The 18,260-nt window shown below is 44.9% G+C and overlaps 1 protein-coding gene and 1 long non-coding RNA gene across 2 annotated transcripts; one reads left to right on the plus strand and one right to left on the minus strand.

Moving 5' to 3' along the window:
* LOC110429941 lies at window positions 1,057–10,930 on the minus strand. The gene is made up of 2 exons (XR_002447131.1): window positions 10,259–10,930; window positions 1,057–1,468 (listed from the first exon to the last, which is right to left on the minus strand). It is a non-coding gene; the product is annotated as an uncharacterized LOC110429941 (long non-coding RNA).
* On the plus strand, window positions 13,632–16,097 carry LOC8079882 (wall-associated receptor kinase 3). Its single transcript, XM_002441854.2, has one exon. It carries the CDS (start codon window positions 13,685–13,687, stop codon window positions 15,881–15,883), a length of 2,199 nt encoding a protein of 732 aa, XP_002441899.1. The 5' UTR covers window positions 13,632–13,684; the 3' UTR covers window positions 15,884–16,097.

The following is an 18,260-nucleotide window of genomic DNA, read 5'->3' on the forward strand; positions in this document are numbered from 1 at the left end:
CTTTAGGTTTGTCCTTGTCTGTATCCCCCACTTCATTCTACATTCAACAAATATTAATAAGTCGTTAGTCAATACAGTAATTTATATAAGTAACTCTAAATGTGTTCTTCACATTTTATTAGGTTTGTGGCATCATAAATGGTTTTATGGATGTTTTTAGGTTGATTTTAGTTTAAAGAAGATAAGTAATTTCCACTAAGATAATGCAAATTTGCTAGGTTATAAATGTTTTTTTGACAAATTATGAGTGCTTATGTCGAATTAGAAGGGAAGTTGTTTTCAATCTTTATGTACTGCTTTGAGAGATTCATTAGTTGTTGTAGATTTGAATGAATATGTTGCTTACCTGTGTTTTGTCCCCATCTTTTTGTATGTGAAGCTGCCTAGATCGATCTGGAGGTTTCTTCCTTCGCTTGAATCCTATAGTCAGATCTGATTCTTTGGTTGGTACTTCTCCCGATTTGGATGCTATGTAGGCGCAGGTAAGTATCATTCTTTCATTTTGGCCCTTCTATTTCTTTTAAGAGATGCTTTTTGACCTTCTTGGAGGGCAAGTCTATTCTTTTTATGTTTCACCCCTTCTTCTTTTTCTTTATTTAATAAAGATTCCTCTCTGTTAGGCCTTTTGATATATGCAGTTTTTCAATTGGGATTTTTGTGTATTGATTCTTAAGGCATGAAGTCGGTACATGCGTTTTAATTTTGGGCTTTTTAAAGTACTATAAGGCTTGTTGGGTTCATTCTCTGTTAGTGACTGTTTGGTACTTTATGTTTTTTATTGAGCTTTGTTTTGGGCTTATTGTCCAGTACATGGCCTGGTAGGACCATTTTTCTATGAGTAACCGGTTGGTGCTTGTGCATTTACTCCCAGCGCGTGATATTTAACTAGTCTCACCCTTCCATCGGTTTTCACTCCATGTGGTCTTCTTGGATTTACTCCTAGTGTATGGATCGTTTGCCTTCTTTGCTATTTAGGTCAGTCTCATTGGAGTTTCATAGGAGGTTTCATGCATATTTAAGAGAATGTCACATCATCAAACTGCATGAAACGAGAAGGAGAGAGAAGGAATTTGTTTCATTGTCACGAAACGAGTGGGGCGGTGTTTCCAACACCACGAAACGAGAATCAAACCCGCATTGAGGAGCTCTGACATTTCATCAGAAGAGATGGATGAGAGAAAAGATAGGGAGAGGAAAAGATAGGGATGAGAGAAAAAATAGTAAAATAAGCTATGAAATCGTGCAATGAAACTTTGCACCGTGAGAGAACCTCATTTCATGTCAATGTTTCATGTGTTGGAAATTGAGAGGTGCTCACCATTGAGACTGGCCTTATATGGACGACCATTTCTATCTGCCTTTTCAAGTTCTCTTCCTTTCTTTATAAATCACTTGGCTTCCTCTCAGAGTTTTCTTGTTGTCTTCTCTAGCCATCTTCTTCTCTGTGGTTCTCAATCTTTTCTGGATCCTGCATGTAAGTGTTTAGATGACTAGTATTTTTTAAAAAAAATCTAAGATGTATTTCTTGTTGGGTTGATCTCTTCATTTCTCTCTTTATTCTATTCTTGGGGTTGCGGTGTTTTTTATATCCTTCAAGTTTCATTTTCTTAAAATTACTAGATTCTTGAAGTATTTGTTATTCTTTTTCTAGATTCATGTTTAAAATCTAGGATGTGCTATTTCTATTTAATGTATGTACTTGTTGAAGTATGACACCATGCATGGCCACTAGAAGCATATTGACATCTCGTTGAATGAATTGAAGACCGTGCCTTTGATCAATTTGCACTTGGCATCTTTGGTATGAGGTCCTGCTTTTCATGCCTTCGTTTATTTTGTGTCAAAGCCGTGAGATGATGTTTGAAATGTTTTTGATTCTACAAGAATGTCTGTGATTTGGATTAGTTCTTGATGTTTCGCAGGTAAACTAGATCTGTTTGAATCGTTCATATATTTCATAAAGTTTTTAGAGGTTTTGTGGTCCTGATGTATTTTTCGATCTACTCATGCCCTTAGTAGACAGAATCAGTGACAAATTGATGGTATTTATTACAATGTCTTGTATTAGTACTTACAATTTCATATAACTATATTTACAACTAGCTCTATAGTGTAATTTTAGTGTTAGGTTGTTGTAACCTGGGTGTATTATAACATGGTTTTTGAAACTTCATGTTAATCTGTGGAGAATTGTTCAGTTGTAGTTGTTTGATTGAATAATAGTTTTAATATTTGGCTTTGTTTTTTACGGGTCATTTGATTTGGATCAAAGGGTGTGTAATTCATATGATTTTTTTTTCATCACCTGAATTTGGATCCTAGTTCAAATCGGTTGATTTGGCTTTTTGCTCAACTGAATGATAGGATAGACCAAATCAACCGAATGATAGGTAGACAGATCCTATAATAAAACACCCCTCGCCGGAGGGACCGGGCTCTCCACTGAAGCCACTCGGGAGGATGTCGTTGGAGAGCCGGCCTCTACAAAGGTTAAAGTTCAGGAGCCAGGGCTGTAGTCTGCGGTGGTCTGGCGACGAACTCGACGCTACTAGTCCCAGGCTGCTGGAGCCGCAGCGGTGCCGGATCTGGTGGTGTTGAAGCCCACCAAGGTCTAGAAGTCATACGGTGTAAAGCCCTCCCTTGGGCCGGCCGCCAGGGTGAAGGACCCCAGAGTTGGTGGTGGCGGCAGGTGCTAGGTGGACGGGCATAACTAGTAGAGTTCGCACTGGTGGTGCCTGAGAAGATCCAAAAGCCTGTGCGATGCTGGAGGCGATGACGAGGTGTTGTGTGCGGTTATTGCCCCGGCCACGATGAGGATGACAATGGTTGTGCCATCCGTGACGACGATAACGGCTGAAGATGTGCCGGTGCTGCAAGCGGTTCTCTGTCAGGCGTACAACACCGACGAGCACTGGAGCGTGGCGGGTGAAGATGGCAGTCATGATTGACAGTGAGTCAAAGTCCAAACTAACCTCTTCGACGGGAGTTCTTTCTTCATCTTCTCCTCCTCGTTCTAGAGCGGTTGTAATCGAGAGAAAGAGAATGAATCGAACTACACGGTATATATATCTACCAGATGTAAGGACGCCATGGGACCAAGAATATCCATTCGCGCTGATGTCAGTTCCTCTAAGTATAAGGGATATTTTATGATGATCGCAAGACTGGATAGGACTTAATCCACGTCACTAATCCATGGGTTAGGATCCTTGTGTATGTGATCACTCTAATCCTACGGATTGCTTCTTAGAGCAACTCCAGCCCAGCATGCAAATTGGGCCTCTACTTTTTCTATTTGTATGTTGGTCTGCAAAAAATAAGGACCCAAAATCCATTGCAACTCTAGCCCAACACCCTATTTCTCAAAGAAACTGTCCCGTCTGCTCCTACCCCGCACCGTCCGCTCCTACCCCACCCGGGCGCCGCCAGCATCGGCGCCCGCTCGCCGCGCCGCCTGCAGCCTGCTCCGGCGCCATGCTCGCACGCCGTCGGCCGCCCACCCTGGCTGTGTGCAGGTGCTGCTAGAGACGCAGAACCTCCGGGTGAAACGCGGAGCCTCCGGGCCAGGGGAAGCGCCTGCTCCGGCGCCCCACCCGCGCCCCGCACAAAGAGGATGTTGTTGATGCCGTCCTTGGCGGGGAGGTGGACGAGGATGCGGCGGAGGAGGTCATCGGGGCGGCCGCTGATGTGATCGGTTCCTCCGTCTTCCTCGGCGACGGCGGTGCTCCTGCTCCTGCACGTCGGCGCGCAGCGGCCCTCGAGCGTGGCCCAGTGTCGCGGCTGCATGGCGGCTCGGGGCTGGGCAGCGGCGGCGGCGCGGTTCCGCCGTGTGCTACCGCGTGCGGGGTAGGGTGGGGAGGGGGGAAAGTGGGATGGGTCTCACGAGTAGGGGGCTGCCAGATCTGGGGGGCTCAAACTAAAATTTAGGGGGACTTGTAAAATAAGGGCTCAAGAGTTGATTTTTTTTGTCAAAATCTCTAAAATTAAATTTAGGATAGGGATTCAATTCAAGTAGGGACCTGGATTGGAGTTGCTCTTAACCTATTAGAAGAAGAAGAGGACTAGAGGGAGGGGTTAGGACTGTTTGGTGTAAAAGTGATGGATTATTACTGTTGTGTACAGTAGATGTTTATATACAGAAGACGGTTAATCTTTGGTGCCGAAAGGGCCTATCCGAAAGGGCCTGTGCGGTTGTACCCCTCCGAAGGGGTCTGTACAGTTATACTACCGATGATGTAATTAGCACATGCTAATTATAGAATTACAATAATTGATCACTAATTATTATCCCTAATAATAATTCTTAACACTCCCCCTTGATCAATTGATCTTGTATAGGCACCGTTATTTGTCCGTCAGTAAAATCTGGAAGCTTTGGAAAAACCCTGTGGGAAAAATCCAAAGTATGTTGATATACCAGGCAAAACTCCCTAAAACCCAGTGAGAAAAATAAGGAGAAACACCATGATATATATAAAATCAATGTTAATATACCCTTTAGATGACCTAAAGACTTAGTCTAAAAACAATTTGATCAAAGATCAAAATGTCAAATATTATCCTTGAAAAACCTCAATGAGGAAAAATAGATAATATGACAATTACCTTGTGTTACTATTACCTCATTAAAAACTTTATGTGAGAAAGCTCTTAATAGAGTAAAACTCATATAAAGGAAAAAGAGTATAATATAATGATGAAGTAGAATATCTTTTAGAGAGATTCTCCCCCTGATCTTAGCAAATCTTTAAGCTTTCTCATACCAATTCCATCAACACATTTCTTGAATGTGGAGTATGGTAGAGATTTTGTGAAAATATCTGCTAGATTATCACAAGATTTCGTTTGCAAGATCTCTATTTCTCCATTCTTTTGGAGCTCATGAGGGTAGAATAATTTGGGAATAATATGCTTAGTCATATTACTCTTAATATATCCTGACTCCATCTGAGTAACACAAGCCGAATTATCTTCAAAGATAATCGTCGGTGTCTCAGCTATACCAATACCACATGATTGTGTTATGTGGTGAATTACTCTGCGAAGCCATACGCATTCGTGTGATGCTTCATATAAAAGTAATTATTTCAGAGTGATTGGTAGAGGTGGACGTTAATGTCTGCTTTGAAGACTTCCAAGATATTGCTGTACCACCTTGTAAGAAAACAAAGCCCGCCTGGGATCTACCATGATGTGGATCTGATAGATAACCAGCGTATGTATATCCTAACAAAATTGTATCTTGATTTCTGCTATAGAATAAACCAAGATCTTTTGTGCCATTAAGGTATCTAAATATCGTTTTGACTCCTACCCAATGGCGTTTGGTAGGTGCAGCACTATGTCTTGCCAGCAGATTTACTTCAAATGCAATATCCGGCCAGGTATTGTTAGCAAGGTACATTAGTGCTCCTATGGCACTGAGATATGGGAAATGTGGTCCCAATATCTCTTCATCCTCTTCCCGAGGTCTGAATGGATCCTTTTCTACATCTAAGGACCTTACTACCATCGATGTTTTTGTTGGATATGACTTGTCCATATTGAATTTTTCCAATATCTTTTGGACATAGGTAGATTGGTATACGAATATACCAGAAGGTAAGTGCTCAAGTTGTATACCCAAGCAAAATTTGGTTTGACCCAAATCCTTCATCTCAAACTCTATCTTTAAATGATGACGTGCTTCATCAATATCGGATCCATTGCCGATAATATTGAGGTCATCAACATAAACTGATATAATACAGAATCCAGTTGATGACTTCTTAATGAAGACACAAGGGCAGTCATCATTATTTGTGTATCCCTTTAGCTTAAGGAATTCACTTAACCGATTGTACCACATTCGGCCTGACTACCTTAAGCCATATAATGACTTCTGCAACTTTACGCAATACATATTGCGATTTGCCTTAGGGTTCGGTATACTGATTCCATCTGGAACCTTCATGTATATATTCGAATCTAATGACCCATATAAATATGCGGTCACGACGTCCATCAACTGCATAGATAGACGATTTTGTACTGCCAATGCTATTAAGTATCGGAATGTTATTCCGCTCATTACCGGAGAGTAAGTTTCGTTGAAATCAACGCCAGGTCTTTGCGTAAAACCTTGTGCCACTAGCCTTGCTTTATATCTCACCACTTTGTTGTTTTCGTTCCTTTTGCTGACAAAAACCCATTTGTATCCCACAGGGAAGATACCAGGAGGTGTTGGCATTACAGCCGAAAACACTTCCCTTTTATAAAGCGAGGCAATCTCTGTTTGAATTGCTATCTTCCAGTTATCCCACTCTGAGCGCTTTTTGCACTCAGCCATGGACTTGGGATCTGTATCAGTTTGGATGATATTTGCAATTTCTTCAGAGAAATAAATGTCGACAATTATGGACTTAGGATTGTAAGATTCTCCAGTCTCAGCGAAATTTATAGAAATTTCGTCTACCCTTAAAGATTCATCATGATTTTCCAAGATGATGGATCGAGGGTTTTCAGTTGTTCCAGCCTCAGTGTTTATGCGCATAACTGAGCTAGTTGGCGGACAATATGTGTCCTTTAGGTGTCTTTGCTTGTCAATAATCAGATCCTGTTTCTTGGAAGTGCTTCTCCCCCTCTTTTTACCAAATTGGGGTTGAGTGGTTTTATTAGGTACCTCCACTCGTTCAAGCACATTCCTTGTAGGATGTAGAGATTTAGTGACACCTTTGTGATCAATGAAAGCGTCTGGCAGATTATTTGCAATATTTTGTAAATCAATGATTCTTTGAACTTGTAGTTCAGTTTCTGTAGTACATGGATCAGTAAATGAGATGCCTTTAGCATCCCAATCTATTTCCTGGCATTCTTTTTGGTACAATTCTCCCCCTAATGCCGGGAAATGATCCTCATTGAAAATACTATCAGCAAACCGGGCAGTAAATAGATCCCCTGTAAGAGGTTCTAAGTACTTAATAATTGACGGAGATGAGTATCTAATATAGATACCCAATTTACTGTGTGGGCCCATTGATGTTCGTTGAGGTGGTGAGATGGGTACGTATACAGCGCACCCAAACTTACGCAAATGGGAAATACTCGGAGGATTCCCACGTACTAATTGCATTGGGGAGGTTTCGTGATATGTAGTTGGTCGTAGTTGGATTAGGTCTGCAGCGTGCAGGACTGCATGACCCCAACATGAGGTAGGCAATTTGCAATTCATTAATAATGGTCGTGCAATTAGCTTGATTCTTTTAATCAACAATTCAGCCAAACCATTTTGTGTATAGACGTAGGGAACTGAATGCTGGACCTGAATTCCCAATGCCATGCAATAATCATTGAAAGCACGGGATGAGAATTCAGCAGCATTGTCCATTCGAATTGATTGAATCCGATGTTCAGGATAATGAGCTTTCAACTTAATGAGTTGAGCCATTATTTTGGCAAAAGCATGGTTGCGTGTGGATAAAAGACACACGTAAGACCATCTAGTGGATGCGTCTATTAAAACCATGAAATACCTGAACGGCCCCGATAATGGTTGAATCGGACCACAAATATCTCCTTGAATTCGTCCAAGGAATTTAAGTGGTTCAGCTCGTATTTTAAGATGTGATGGTCTTAAAATTAATTTCTCCGTAGCACAAGCAGTGCAGCAAAAATCTTTATTTTAGGGAAATCTTGCTTTTTCCATGTCATGACCAGTAGAATTGCTAATAATTTTCCTCATCATCCCTATCCCAGGATGCCCAAGTCGATCATGCCAGTTACGGAATGTATCGACATCTCAGAAAACTATTTTGTAGGCAATATGTTCTACAGGTTTTATGTATGTGAAATACAATCCATGTTGGAGTGAAGAAATCTTTTCGCAAATTCGTTTGCCAAATGCCGTAAGTTTGGTAAAGAGAAGATATTCCTCTTTACTGTCTTCATGTGTTTCCACATGAAAACCATTCTTACGGATGTCTCTAAAACTTAGAAGGGTACGAGTTGATTCGGGATACAACAATGCATCATCTATCGTAATCTGTGTACCCATTGGGAGAGTAATAGTGGCTCGTCCAGAACCAACTATTAACGCATCATGACCAGCAATAGTCAAGATGTTTCCTTCTCTTTTCTTAAGAGTTTGGAAATATTTAATTTCTCTAAGTATAGAATTTGTGGCCCCTGAGTCCACAATACATAATTCTTCCTCCAGTGGATTGAGTTCATCAGACATCTATATGTATAGTAAAGAAAATAAATACTATAAATGAATCAAACAAGTATATAATAATATATTGAATATCAAGTATGATATGTTACAATATGAAAAACTTGATACAAACTTGATCTAACAAAACAAGTATGTACAATTCACAAGCACACAAAATATAAGATATGTCTTAGACTAATTACAACACTATATATATAGGGATATATATATATCTATTATGATATCAAGTTCCAGACTATGAGATTATTCTAAATCTCCAAACATGTCTCCAGATTCGAAATCTATGAGCATGGTGTCTGTCGATGGCATTTTCTCTTCAATATTGAGAGATTTACTACGAGTTTGTTCCTTAGGGGCTATTTTGGAACAACTCGCTTCCTTGTTAGCCTCAGTTGCAAGATTGAAGTGTGCTTCATATTTCTTATCTCCTGCAGGCTTAGCCTCTTTTAAGGACTTTTGGTACAAAGCAACTAAATGCTTTGGGGTACAACAATTCTTGGCCAAATGCAAAAAATCTCCACATCTATGACACTTGTTGTTATTTTTGGGAGCTTTTGCATTGTCCTTGTTCTTCTTGTTGTGATTAAACCTTTGCTTTTTGTTGAATTTGTGTTTACCAAATTTGTTCTTCAGAAACTTTCCTTTGAACTTATTCTTAGGCTTTTCCTGTACATTATGAATCTTAGGTAGAGGCGCTGAACCAACAGGGCACTTATGATGATTCTTTAAAAGAAGTTCATCATGTTTTTCTGCCTGAGTTAATGTATGGATAAGCTGAGAATATGCTTGGTAATTATGAGCCCTGTATTGCTGTTGCAATACTCTATCAGATGGGAGCATGGTAGAGAGTGTTTTCTCTATCTTGTCTTTATCTAATGGCTCTTTTTCGCAAAACTTCAACTTAGAGCAAATTTTATAAACAGCATGGTTATAATCTGCCACAGATTTGAAATCTTGGAGGGCTAAAACAGTCTATCCATTTATTTATTTACTACTACTACTGAAAGAAATAAGAAAGAAAAGAAAGAAAAAAATTAGCCATGGGGGTGGCCTAACAGCCGGCCAGGCGCGGCCCAGCCGAGGCCAGGGCGCGGCCCAGCCGGCTGAGTGGCCCGCCAAGGAGCCGCTGCAGTATAAAAGCCTACGGTTAGGGTTGGAACCCTAACTGCCCAGCCCAACTGCCTGGCCGCCGCCCCCAGCCGCCGGCGCGCCGCCGCCATCTGCCCCTGCCGCCGCCGCCCGACCGCCTGCGCCGCGCCAACCGCCTTCGCCGCGTATTGTCCTCTGCGAGCCGGAGGCGGCGGAGCCTCCCCCCCCCAACCGACCCCACCGCCGGCGTTTAGGAGCGGCCGGTCGCCTCCTCCTTCACTGAGGAGGAGACAAAACCAGCGCCGAGGGCGCTTCGGTGTCCATCACGGTGTGCAGCCGTGACGGCGGCGTAGGAGCGGCCTCGGGTCGATGGTGGCCTGATCGGAGAGAGCGCCGGCGGGCTTGGAGGAAGGTTGAGTGCGACGTTGAAGGTCGGCCACCGGCGTTCAGTCCGGTGGTGAGGTGGCGGCGAAGGGGAATACGGTGCTGGCCAATGTCCCTGAGGACGCGGTGGATGGCGCCCTGGAGGAAGAACCTGCGGACTCCTCCAAGGTGGCTGTTGCCACGGGCGATGGCTGCCTCAACGGCGTCGGTGACCGCGTCGACCATGGCATTCATGGAGAGGAGTGGAGGGGTCGTCATCTTCTACCTCTCCGGTGAGTCTCCGGTGGAACTCCGGTGAACTCTTTCTCGGCCTTTTTAGCGTCAGCGAGGGCAGAACTTCGTGTTGATAACATGTTTGGTGTAAAAGTGATGGATAAGACGGTTAATCTTTGGTGCGAAAGGGCCTATCCGAAAGGGCCTGTGCGGTTGTATCCCTAGGGTTTAGGGTTTAGGGTTTCCGAAGTGTCTGTACAGTTATACTATCGATGATGTAATTAGCACATGCTAATTACAGAATTACAATAATTGATCACTAATTATTATCCCTAATAATAATTCTTAACAAGGACTTACGGAGAAACAAAGAAGGAGGTGGGCCGGGTGCTCTCGGCCAATCCGACCGGGTGCTCTCGGCCAATCCGAATAAGCATTGGCGGCCGGCCGTTCGTCGGGCCCCCGCCGGCTCGTTGCTGAGTAGAGGAGCAGATCGACTGCTCCTCGATGGAGCTATTCGCTCGCCTTGCCGGCGGCGGCATGGGCTGCCTTTGCGTCGATCGTGCCCCTGCCGTCGTATTTATAGCCTGAAGAGGATCGCAACGGGCGCGCATGGATGATGCGGTGATCGGTCAGGCTTTCGATGCGGTGGCGTTTTCATCCTCGCCGGCCGGCTCGGTGCGCGCGGCCGCCGGGCGGTTGCTGACCCGGGCAAAACGAACACGGGCATGCATATGGCTGTTGGCTGATCGATCGCTGATGCGCTTTGTTGACCTGGTTCCATGCTTGCCGAGTTGCCGTTGCATTTCATCCACTTGCATGCAACGGCCGATCGATACGATCGAGCAACGCTATGGCATATGGGTAATGGCATCTTTGGATGTAGTTAGATTTACTTTAATTTATGTGTTGGTGTAGGTTGTGGTAGAATTTAGTTCAAGTTTCACTCTAATCTACCTCAACACATATGGATTGATGTGCTGACTACATCAAACAAAACCTTAGTTGATTCATTTTTTTTCCTCTGAATTATGCTACAGACTCCGGCGGCTTAGGGCACTTTCAATGCAAAAACCATCGTAGTCTAGACATTAATTATAGTAACATCTAAGGATTTTACTATATGGTAAGAGATTTATTGAAAAAAGAGAGCAAAAATATAGAAACTGAGTCTAAGTTAGAAACCATGTCTACACAAAATTCAAGACATGAAGTGATATGATTGGTTAAGAATTAAGAGAGAATGAATGTGATTGGGTAAAAAATATTCTATAGAAAACAAGAAAATTTGCTAAGTGTCATATACTTTGTTGAGTGTCAAATGTCGGTCACTCGGCAAAAAGGCTCTTTGCTGAGTGTTGCACTCGGCAAAGTATGACACTCAGCATATATTGGCACTCGGCACAGAGCCTCTTTACCGAGTGCCAGACACTCGACAAAGGTTGACCCTCGGCAATGGTTGACAGTGGTGTCGAGTGCCTTAGTCTGACACTCGGCAAAGAGAATATTTTTTGCCTCCAAACTTTTTCTACTGTCTTTACACTTTTATTTTGAAGTGCATGTTCAAATTTGGCACAGTTCTCGAAACATTTTCTATATATCTTTCATTTTTTTCATTTAGACGTATTTTCTCTGAAAATACAATATTGAATTGCATGTGCATTGAATCATAGAATTCGATGATTGGAAAAATGGTATTCAAGATACTTATTGTAGTTTGAGGCCTTTTTCAGGAGCACGCTCGAAATTTCAAAAGTATTATACACGAAACATGGCGACAAAGTTGCGGAAGAAATGCATTTTAATTATATAAATTGCAAATGAAGTCTGAAAATTTTAAAACCTGGCGAAATGTCTTTACATCATATGTGGACCCTATGAAAAAAATTAGAGAATTTTTTGCAAAAGTTATCACGTACGTTAGTTATAAACCTACACTTGTCTTTGTCGAGTTCGCGATAAAAGGCACTCAACAAAGAACCATTTACCGATAAAAAATTTGTCGAGGGCCCTTTGCCGAGTGTAATTGTGTCTTTGCTGAGTGCCTACGACACTCGGCAAAGCAGCTATTTCCTGTAGTGTTTCATATGTAAAATTATTTTATTATATCTTTATTGGCACAAAACAGCTCGCAAGCAAAACTATAGAAGAAGTTGTCGCTATAGATGGCCATGCAGCTCGAGGCACGACGACTCAGCCCACAGCACGACATTTTGGCCCAGTCCGAGCACGGCCCAGCCCGGCAACTTATGGGCCTGGGCCGGTGGTGTGGGCCATGCTTAGGCTGACCTCTGAGCCCGCGGGCTGGCCCGAGTTTTAGGGGTCGGCCCGGCAACGGCCCGGGGCCACCTCCGCGGGCATTGCATAATCAACTCATTTTTATGTTATATATCTTTTGATGTCATTTCTATGATCTAAGAGTGAGGTTGTGAATCTGAGAAGTTGAGAGTTGTAAAAAATTGATTGTGGCATTATGCTGGTGAAGTGACCATTGTCATTCTGTCATTGTGTGGTTATTTTAATTTTTTTTTTACAAAAACAGGCTATGGGCCGGCCCGGCTCGTCGGGCTATGCGGGCCGGCACGACACAAAGTCAGTCCGTGGGCCCGTGCTTGGACCGAAGGCTAGGCACGCAGGCTGCTGAGGCACGACACGACACGACAGACACGCAGGCCAAGTTAGCACGACACGCTACGGCCTGGGCCGGGCCGGCTCGGCCCGACCCGATGGCCATCTATAGTTGTCGCTCGTCTTTCCAACATCATTTCACAGTTTGGAAACGTAGAGAGCTTGAAGTACTGCTACAACAAGACTACAAGAGTAGAAAATAGATAGAAGACAACAGATATACTACCTCCGTCTTAAAATAAATCAATTTATAAAAATTATCCAAAGTCAAAATATCTTATTTACCCAATTTTATAGAAAAGGAAGGTAACATCTATGACCCCAAATAAATATACTAAGAAAATATATTTCATGATACATATCTAGTGATACTAATTTAATATTATAAATATATATAAATTTCCTTATAAAGACGATTATTTTTAAAATAGTTTGACTTAAGACAATTTTAAAAGTTGATTTAATTTGAGGCTGAGAGGATATCGGATATATATAAAACGATCTTAAAGTTTAACCTTTGCGCAATGAAAATATTGGGTAAATTATCGGTATATAAATTGATAGTTTTATTTTAGATGATAATTTCTAGAACCTGAGAATCTATGCAAGTTTTTTCTTTTGATGATGTCAAATACTAAGATAATACAGTAGTGTCGTGTCGATCCCTGTCAGGTTGTCACCATGTGCTACGTTACCCTGTGGAAGGGCATGGCCGCATGGTGACACGATGCCAAGTACAGTGATTGACTCCACGGCCGGCCAAGACACTGACTGCTTCAAGGTCAAGTCAACCGTCCAGGCAATGTGCAACAGAATTTGGCCCGTGTTTACTTTCTGAGCGAAAAATTTTATGGCACTGTAGCATTTTTGTTTGTTTATGAAAATTATTGTCCAATCATGGACTAATTAGGCTCAAAAGATTCGTCTCGTAAATTTCGACCAAATTGTATAATTAGTTTTTATTTTCATCTATATTTAATACTCCATGCATGCGTCTAAAGATTCGATGTAACGGAGAATCTTGAAAAATTTTGTGTTTTTAGGTGGAAGTAAACAAAGCCTGGCCTGCCGTGTAATCGCCGGCGTTTTCATTGCCGTGGCTTGACCTCTTTTATCGCCATTGCCGACCAATCACTCCACAGGATTGGTGCTGCAGAAATGGTGTCCTCAGTCGGAGTGTTGAGGCTGCTACCATGGCTGGCACTGGCAGCGGTGCTTCTGCCACCTCCACCTGCGGCGTCGCAGCAGCCGCCGGCGAGGGGATGCCGGCAGCAGTGCGGCAACGTGACCGTCCCCTACCCGTTCGGCATCGGCGCGGGCTGCCACCGCGGCGCGCCCACGGGGGGCTTCCGGCTCCAGTGCGACGACGCCGGCGCCGGCGTCGGCCGCGGACACCCGCCGCGGCTCACCGTGTCCGGCTACGGCCACGAGGTCGCCGCCATCTCGCTGGCGACGGCCGAGGCCACCGTGCTCCTCAACGCCAGCCGCGCGTGCTACGACCGCCCGGGCGACGCCGACGGCTGCGTCGTCAGCCTCCGGGAGCAACCCATGGCGCTCAACGGCAGCGCGTTCCTCTTCTCGTCGATGAAGAGCAAGTTCGTGTCCATCGGCTGCCCCGGCATCGCCTACTTCAACGACGGCGACGGGTACTACGTCACGGGGTGCATGTCCGTGTGCCGGCCGTCGGACCGCGCGCTGCCGGGGTCGTGCCGCGGCGACGACGGCTGCTGCCAGAGCAACATCCCGCTCGGGCTCAACTCCTACCGCCCCTACCTCGGCAGCTTCGGCCGCCGGCGCCGCGGCCGGAGACGAGACCAGGAAGCGACGTTCCTGGCCAACTCCACCGCCTGCTCCTACGCGTTCATGGTGGACGCGATGTGGTTCTGGCTCGCCGGGTCGCACTTCAACCGCACCGGCGACTTCGTCGTGCCCGTCGTCGTGGACTGGGCCATCAGGGACGCCCCGAGCTGCGCCGCCGCGGCGCGGGACGTCGGCGACACGTACGCGTGCCGGAGCGCGCACAGCGTCTGCCTCGAGTCCAGCAACGGCCCCGGGTACATCTGCAACTGCACCGCCGGGTACCAGGGCAACCCGTACGTGGCCGACGGCTGCACGGACGTCGACGAGTGCCGGCACGGCGACGAGTTCCCGTGCTACGGCGTGTGCGTCAACACGCCGGGCAGCTTCACCTGCACATGCCCCAAGGGGTCCAGTGGGAACGCCACTCTACAGGGCGGCTGCCGCCGAGACGACGACAGCAGATTCGGTTTGCCACTGAAGATCGTCACCGGTGTCAGCGCCGGCGTGTTGCTGCTGCTGCTGGCGAGCTTCTCGTCGCACCTGTGGGTTCAGAAGCGGCGGCTGCTCCAGGCGAAGAAGCGGTTCTTCGAGCAGAACGGCGGCGTCCTCCTGCAGCAGCAGCTGGGCTCGCTGGCCAGCTCCGGCGTGGCGTTCAGGATCTTCTCCGAGGAGGATATCGGCAGGGCCACCGACGGCTTCGCGGAGGCGAGGGTCCTCGGCCGTGGAGGGCACGGCGTGGTGTACAAGGGCGTCCTCGCCGACGGCTCCGCCGTGGCCGTGAAGAAGTCGAGGGTCGTCGACGGGAAGCAGGTGAAGGAGTTCGCCAGGGAGATGCTGATCCTCTCGCAGATCAACCACCGGAACGTGGTCAAGCTCCTCGGCTGCTGCCTCGACGTCGAGGTGCCCATGCTGGTGTACGAGTACGTTTCCAATGGCAGCCTCCACGGCTACATCCACCACGGCGGCGGCGGCGGCGGCGAGGTGCAGCTGTCACCCGGCGCGCGGCTCCGCATCGCGGCCGAGTCGGCGGACGCGCTGGCGTACATGCACTCGTCGGCGTCGCCGCCGATCCTGCACCGCGACGTCAAGTCGGCGAACATCCTCCTCGACGGCGACCTCGCGGCGAAGGTGTCGGACTTCGGCGCGTCGAGGCTGGCGCCGGCGGGCGAGGCGGCGGTGGCCACGCTGGTGCAGGGCACCCTAGGGTACCTGGACCCGGAGTACCTGCTGACGAGCCAGCTGACCAGCAAGAGCGACGTGTACAGCTTCGCGGTGGTCGTGCTGGAGCTCCTCACCGGGAGGAAGGCGTTCGTCCCGGTGGAGGACGAGGACGGGGAAGAGGAAGGCGGCCTCGCGTTCTGCTTCATCACGGCGGCGCAGGCGGGACGGCACCGGGAGATCATGGACCAGCAGGTCATGGAGGAGGTGGGAGCGGAGGTGCTGGACGAGGCCACGGAGCTGCTGGTGCGGTGCCTCAGCATGGTCGCCGATGAGAGGCCAACCATGAAGGAGGTCGCCGACAAACTCCATAGGATCAGCAGCGGTACGCAAAATTAACAGTGACCCGGAGTATTGGCGCTATCAGATTAATGAGAAAGTCAAATTTGGCCTCAAAGACATGTCCTTGTGATATTGAGTTATTAACTATTGAATATACATCGTGAATCGTGATATGAACACATCGTGAGGCAGATTCATCACTGGATTTTCTACCTAACATAGGATGGAGCAATTCCAAAAAAAAAAATGTAGGATGGAGCATATATTTTACCTAGCACTTCTATGTTTCGAGGTGTCTGTGTTGTTTGCCAAAGATTGTTTTCTGAAAATTCAGACACCAGAAATATAGCAACTCTCTTTCTTTACCAAGTTAACACAAGATGGAGGAGTATTTGGTGCATGTACAGGTCAAACAACAACCATCTAGAGTTTTTTTTCCCATGTAGGTTAAGAAAATAATATTTTTTTTAATTAAGGAATAGCACTACTTCGGTCTCCTACATTCACATTCACATGTGATATGATTATTGTGAATGAGTATAGCTGTTAAACAACAAACTCGATCGTAGCACTTAGACCACACTACACCACATGGTGATTCAAAAGCTCAGAGGGAAAAAAAAACTACTTGATGAAGAAGCGACTCAAGCTTCTATCCTATTTTATTTCCCGATCCAAACTTGGTGAAGAAGTCCATCACCATGATCTCCAACAGTCGACACCACCCCTCATTTGACGAACCTCTCTCTTCCTCTTAAGATAGGTGCGACCATTGTCTAATCCCATAAGCCTCTCTAAAAATGACCTGCATGACCGAGTGAGATGTATTTCGTTTGAGAAAACGTTATTTATTTCTACTCAACCACACAACCCAACAAATAGCTGCAACCCAATTAAAATTTGATTTCTAAGCTTAAGAGAGAAACTTCTAAGCCATAAATGAGCTACACTACTAGGTGGTTGAATATTAAAGACAATCATGGACCGAGTTCCAAATAGATCTTCCTATACAGCAATAAAAAAAGAGATGTTGAACTGTCTCATGAGATCTTAAAAAACAATATTTAGTGCATCCATTCCAATGCCTTTTAACCAAATTGTCCTTAGGGGGTGTTGGTTGAGGTTGTTAAAGTTTAACAGGTACTGTAACATTTTCGTTTTATTTGACAATTACTGTCCAATCATGGACTAAGTAGGCTCAAAAGATTCGTTTCTCAAATTACTCTGTTGTGTTTTTAGTTTTGTAAATAGTTTATATTTAGTACTTGTCCAAATATTCGATGTGACGGACGGTAAAGTTTAACAAGGCAAACCAAACAGGGCCTTAGTCAAAGTCACACCCTTCTTCAAATACCAGAGAAAGATTTTAATCTTCAAGGATAATTAGCCTTCAAAAAGATAATTTTTCCAGTATTCCTTCTCTTGTCATAGTGTCTTTGTATAAAGAATAAACTAAAACCAGACCATTCTTGTGTAAATTCCAAACAAAGACATCCTCATTTTCATTTAAGGCAATCGGCACTAATAAAGAAACCAACTCTAGCCAAGCCACCCGTTTCTCCCCAATCAAAGTTCGTCTAAACTAAACATTCAAAGGGGGCGTACCCAGTACTTGTGACACTGACATTTTCCTTTCAACAGTTCTATACAATAAGGGATATTTGTCCATTAGTGTTTCGTTTTCTACCCAAAGGTCTTTTCAAAATCTAGTTTGACAACTATGCTAGCTCTCCTTATCAATAGAGCGAAAGTCGATGGTCAAATAAGAGGTGTCATCCCTCATCTTATAGATGATGGTCTGTCAATTCTACAATATGCAGATGACACCATTATCTTTATAGATCATGATGACCTATAACAAGCAATGAATCTGAAACTTTTGCTATGTGCTTTTGAGCAATTATCTAGGCTTAAGATCAATTTCCACAAGAGTGAAATCTTTTGCTACGGTGCAGCTAAAGAGATGGAACCTTTTTATAATAGCCTCTTTGGTTGTCAGGTAGGGGAATATCTCTTTAAATATCTAGGGTCTAGGGATCCTAATGCACCACAGACAACTCCTGAATTCTGAGTGGATAAAAGTTGAAGAACGTTTTCAACAGAAACTCTCTTGCTAGAAAGTGAAATACTTGTCATACGGGGGAAGACCGGTTCTGCTTAATTCTGTTTTAAACAGCCTACCCATGTTTATGATGCCTTTCTTTGATATTCCTAAAGGAGTCCTCAAAAACCTTGATCATTTTAGGTCAAGATTCTTCTAGCAAGGCTCCTCCGATAAACACAGATATAGACTTGCCAAATGGAACATCTTATGTCGTCCTAAGGACCAAGGTGGTCTAGGTATCCTAAATTTACAATTACAAAATAAATACCTTTTGGCCAAATGGTTGGTTAATTTACTTAACACAAAAGGCATGTGGCAATCTCTTTTAAA

The sequence above is a fragment of the Sorghum bicolor genome, chromosome 8 (assembly GCF_000003195.3).
Source record: "Sorghum bicolor cultivar BTx623 chromosome 8, Sorghum_bicolor_NCBIv3, whole genome shotgun sequence".
NCBI lineage: Eukaryota > Viridiplantae > Streptophyta > Magnoliopsida > Poales > Poaceae > Sorghum > Sorghum bicolor.

Bases quoted from the DNA above. Each gene is read 5' to 3' on its own strand.
- LOC8079882 (XM_002441854.2), top strand. From the start codon at position 13,685: ATGGTGTCCTCAGTCGGAGTGTTGAGGCTGCTACCATGGCTGGCACTG.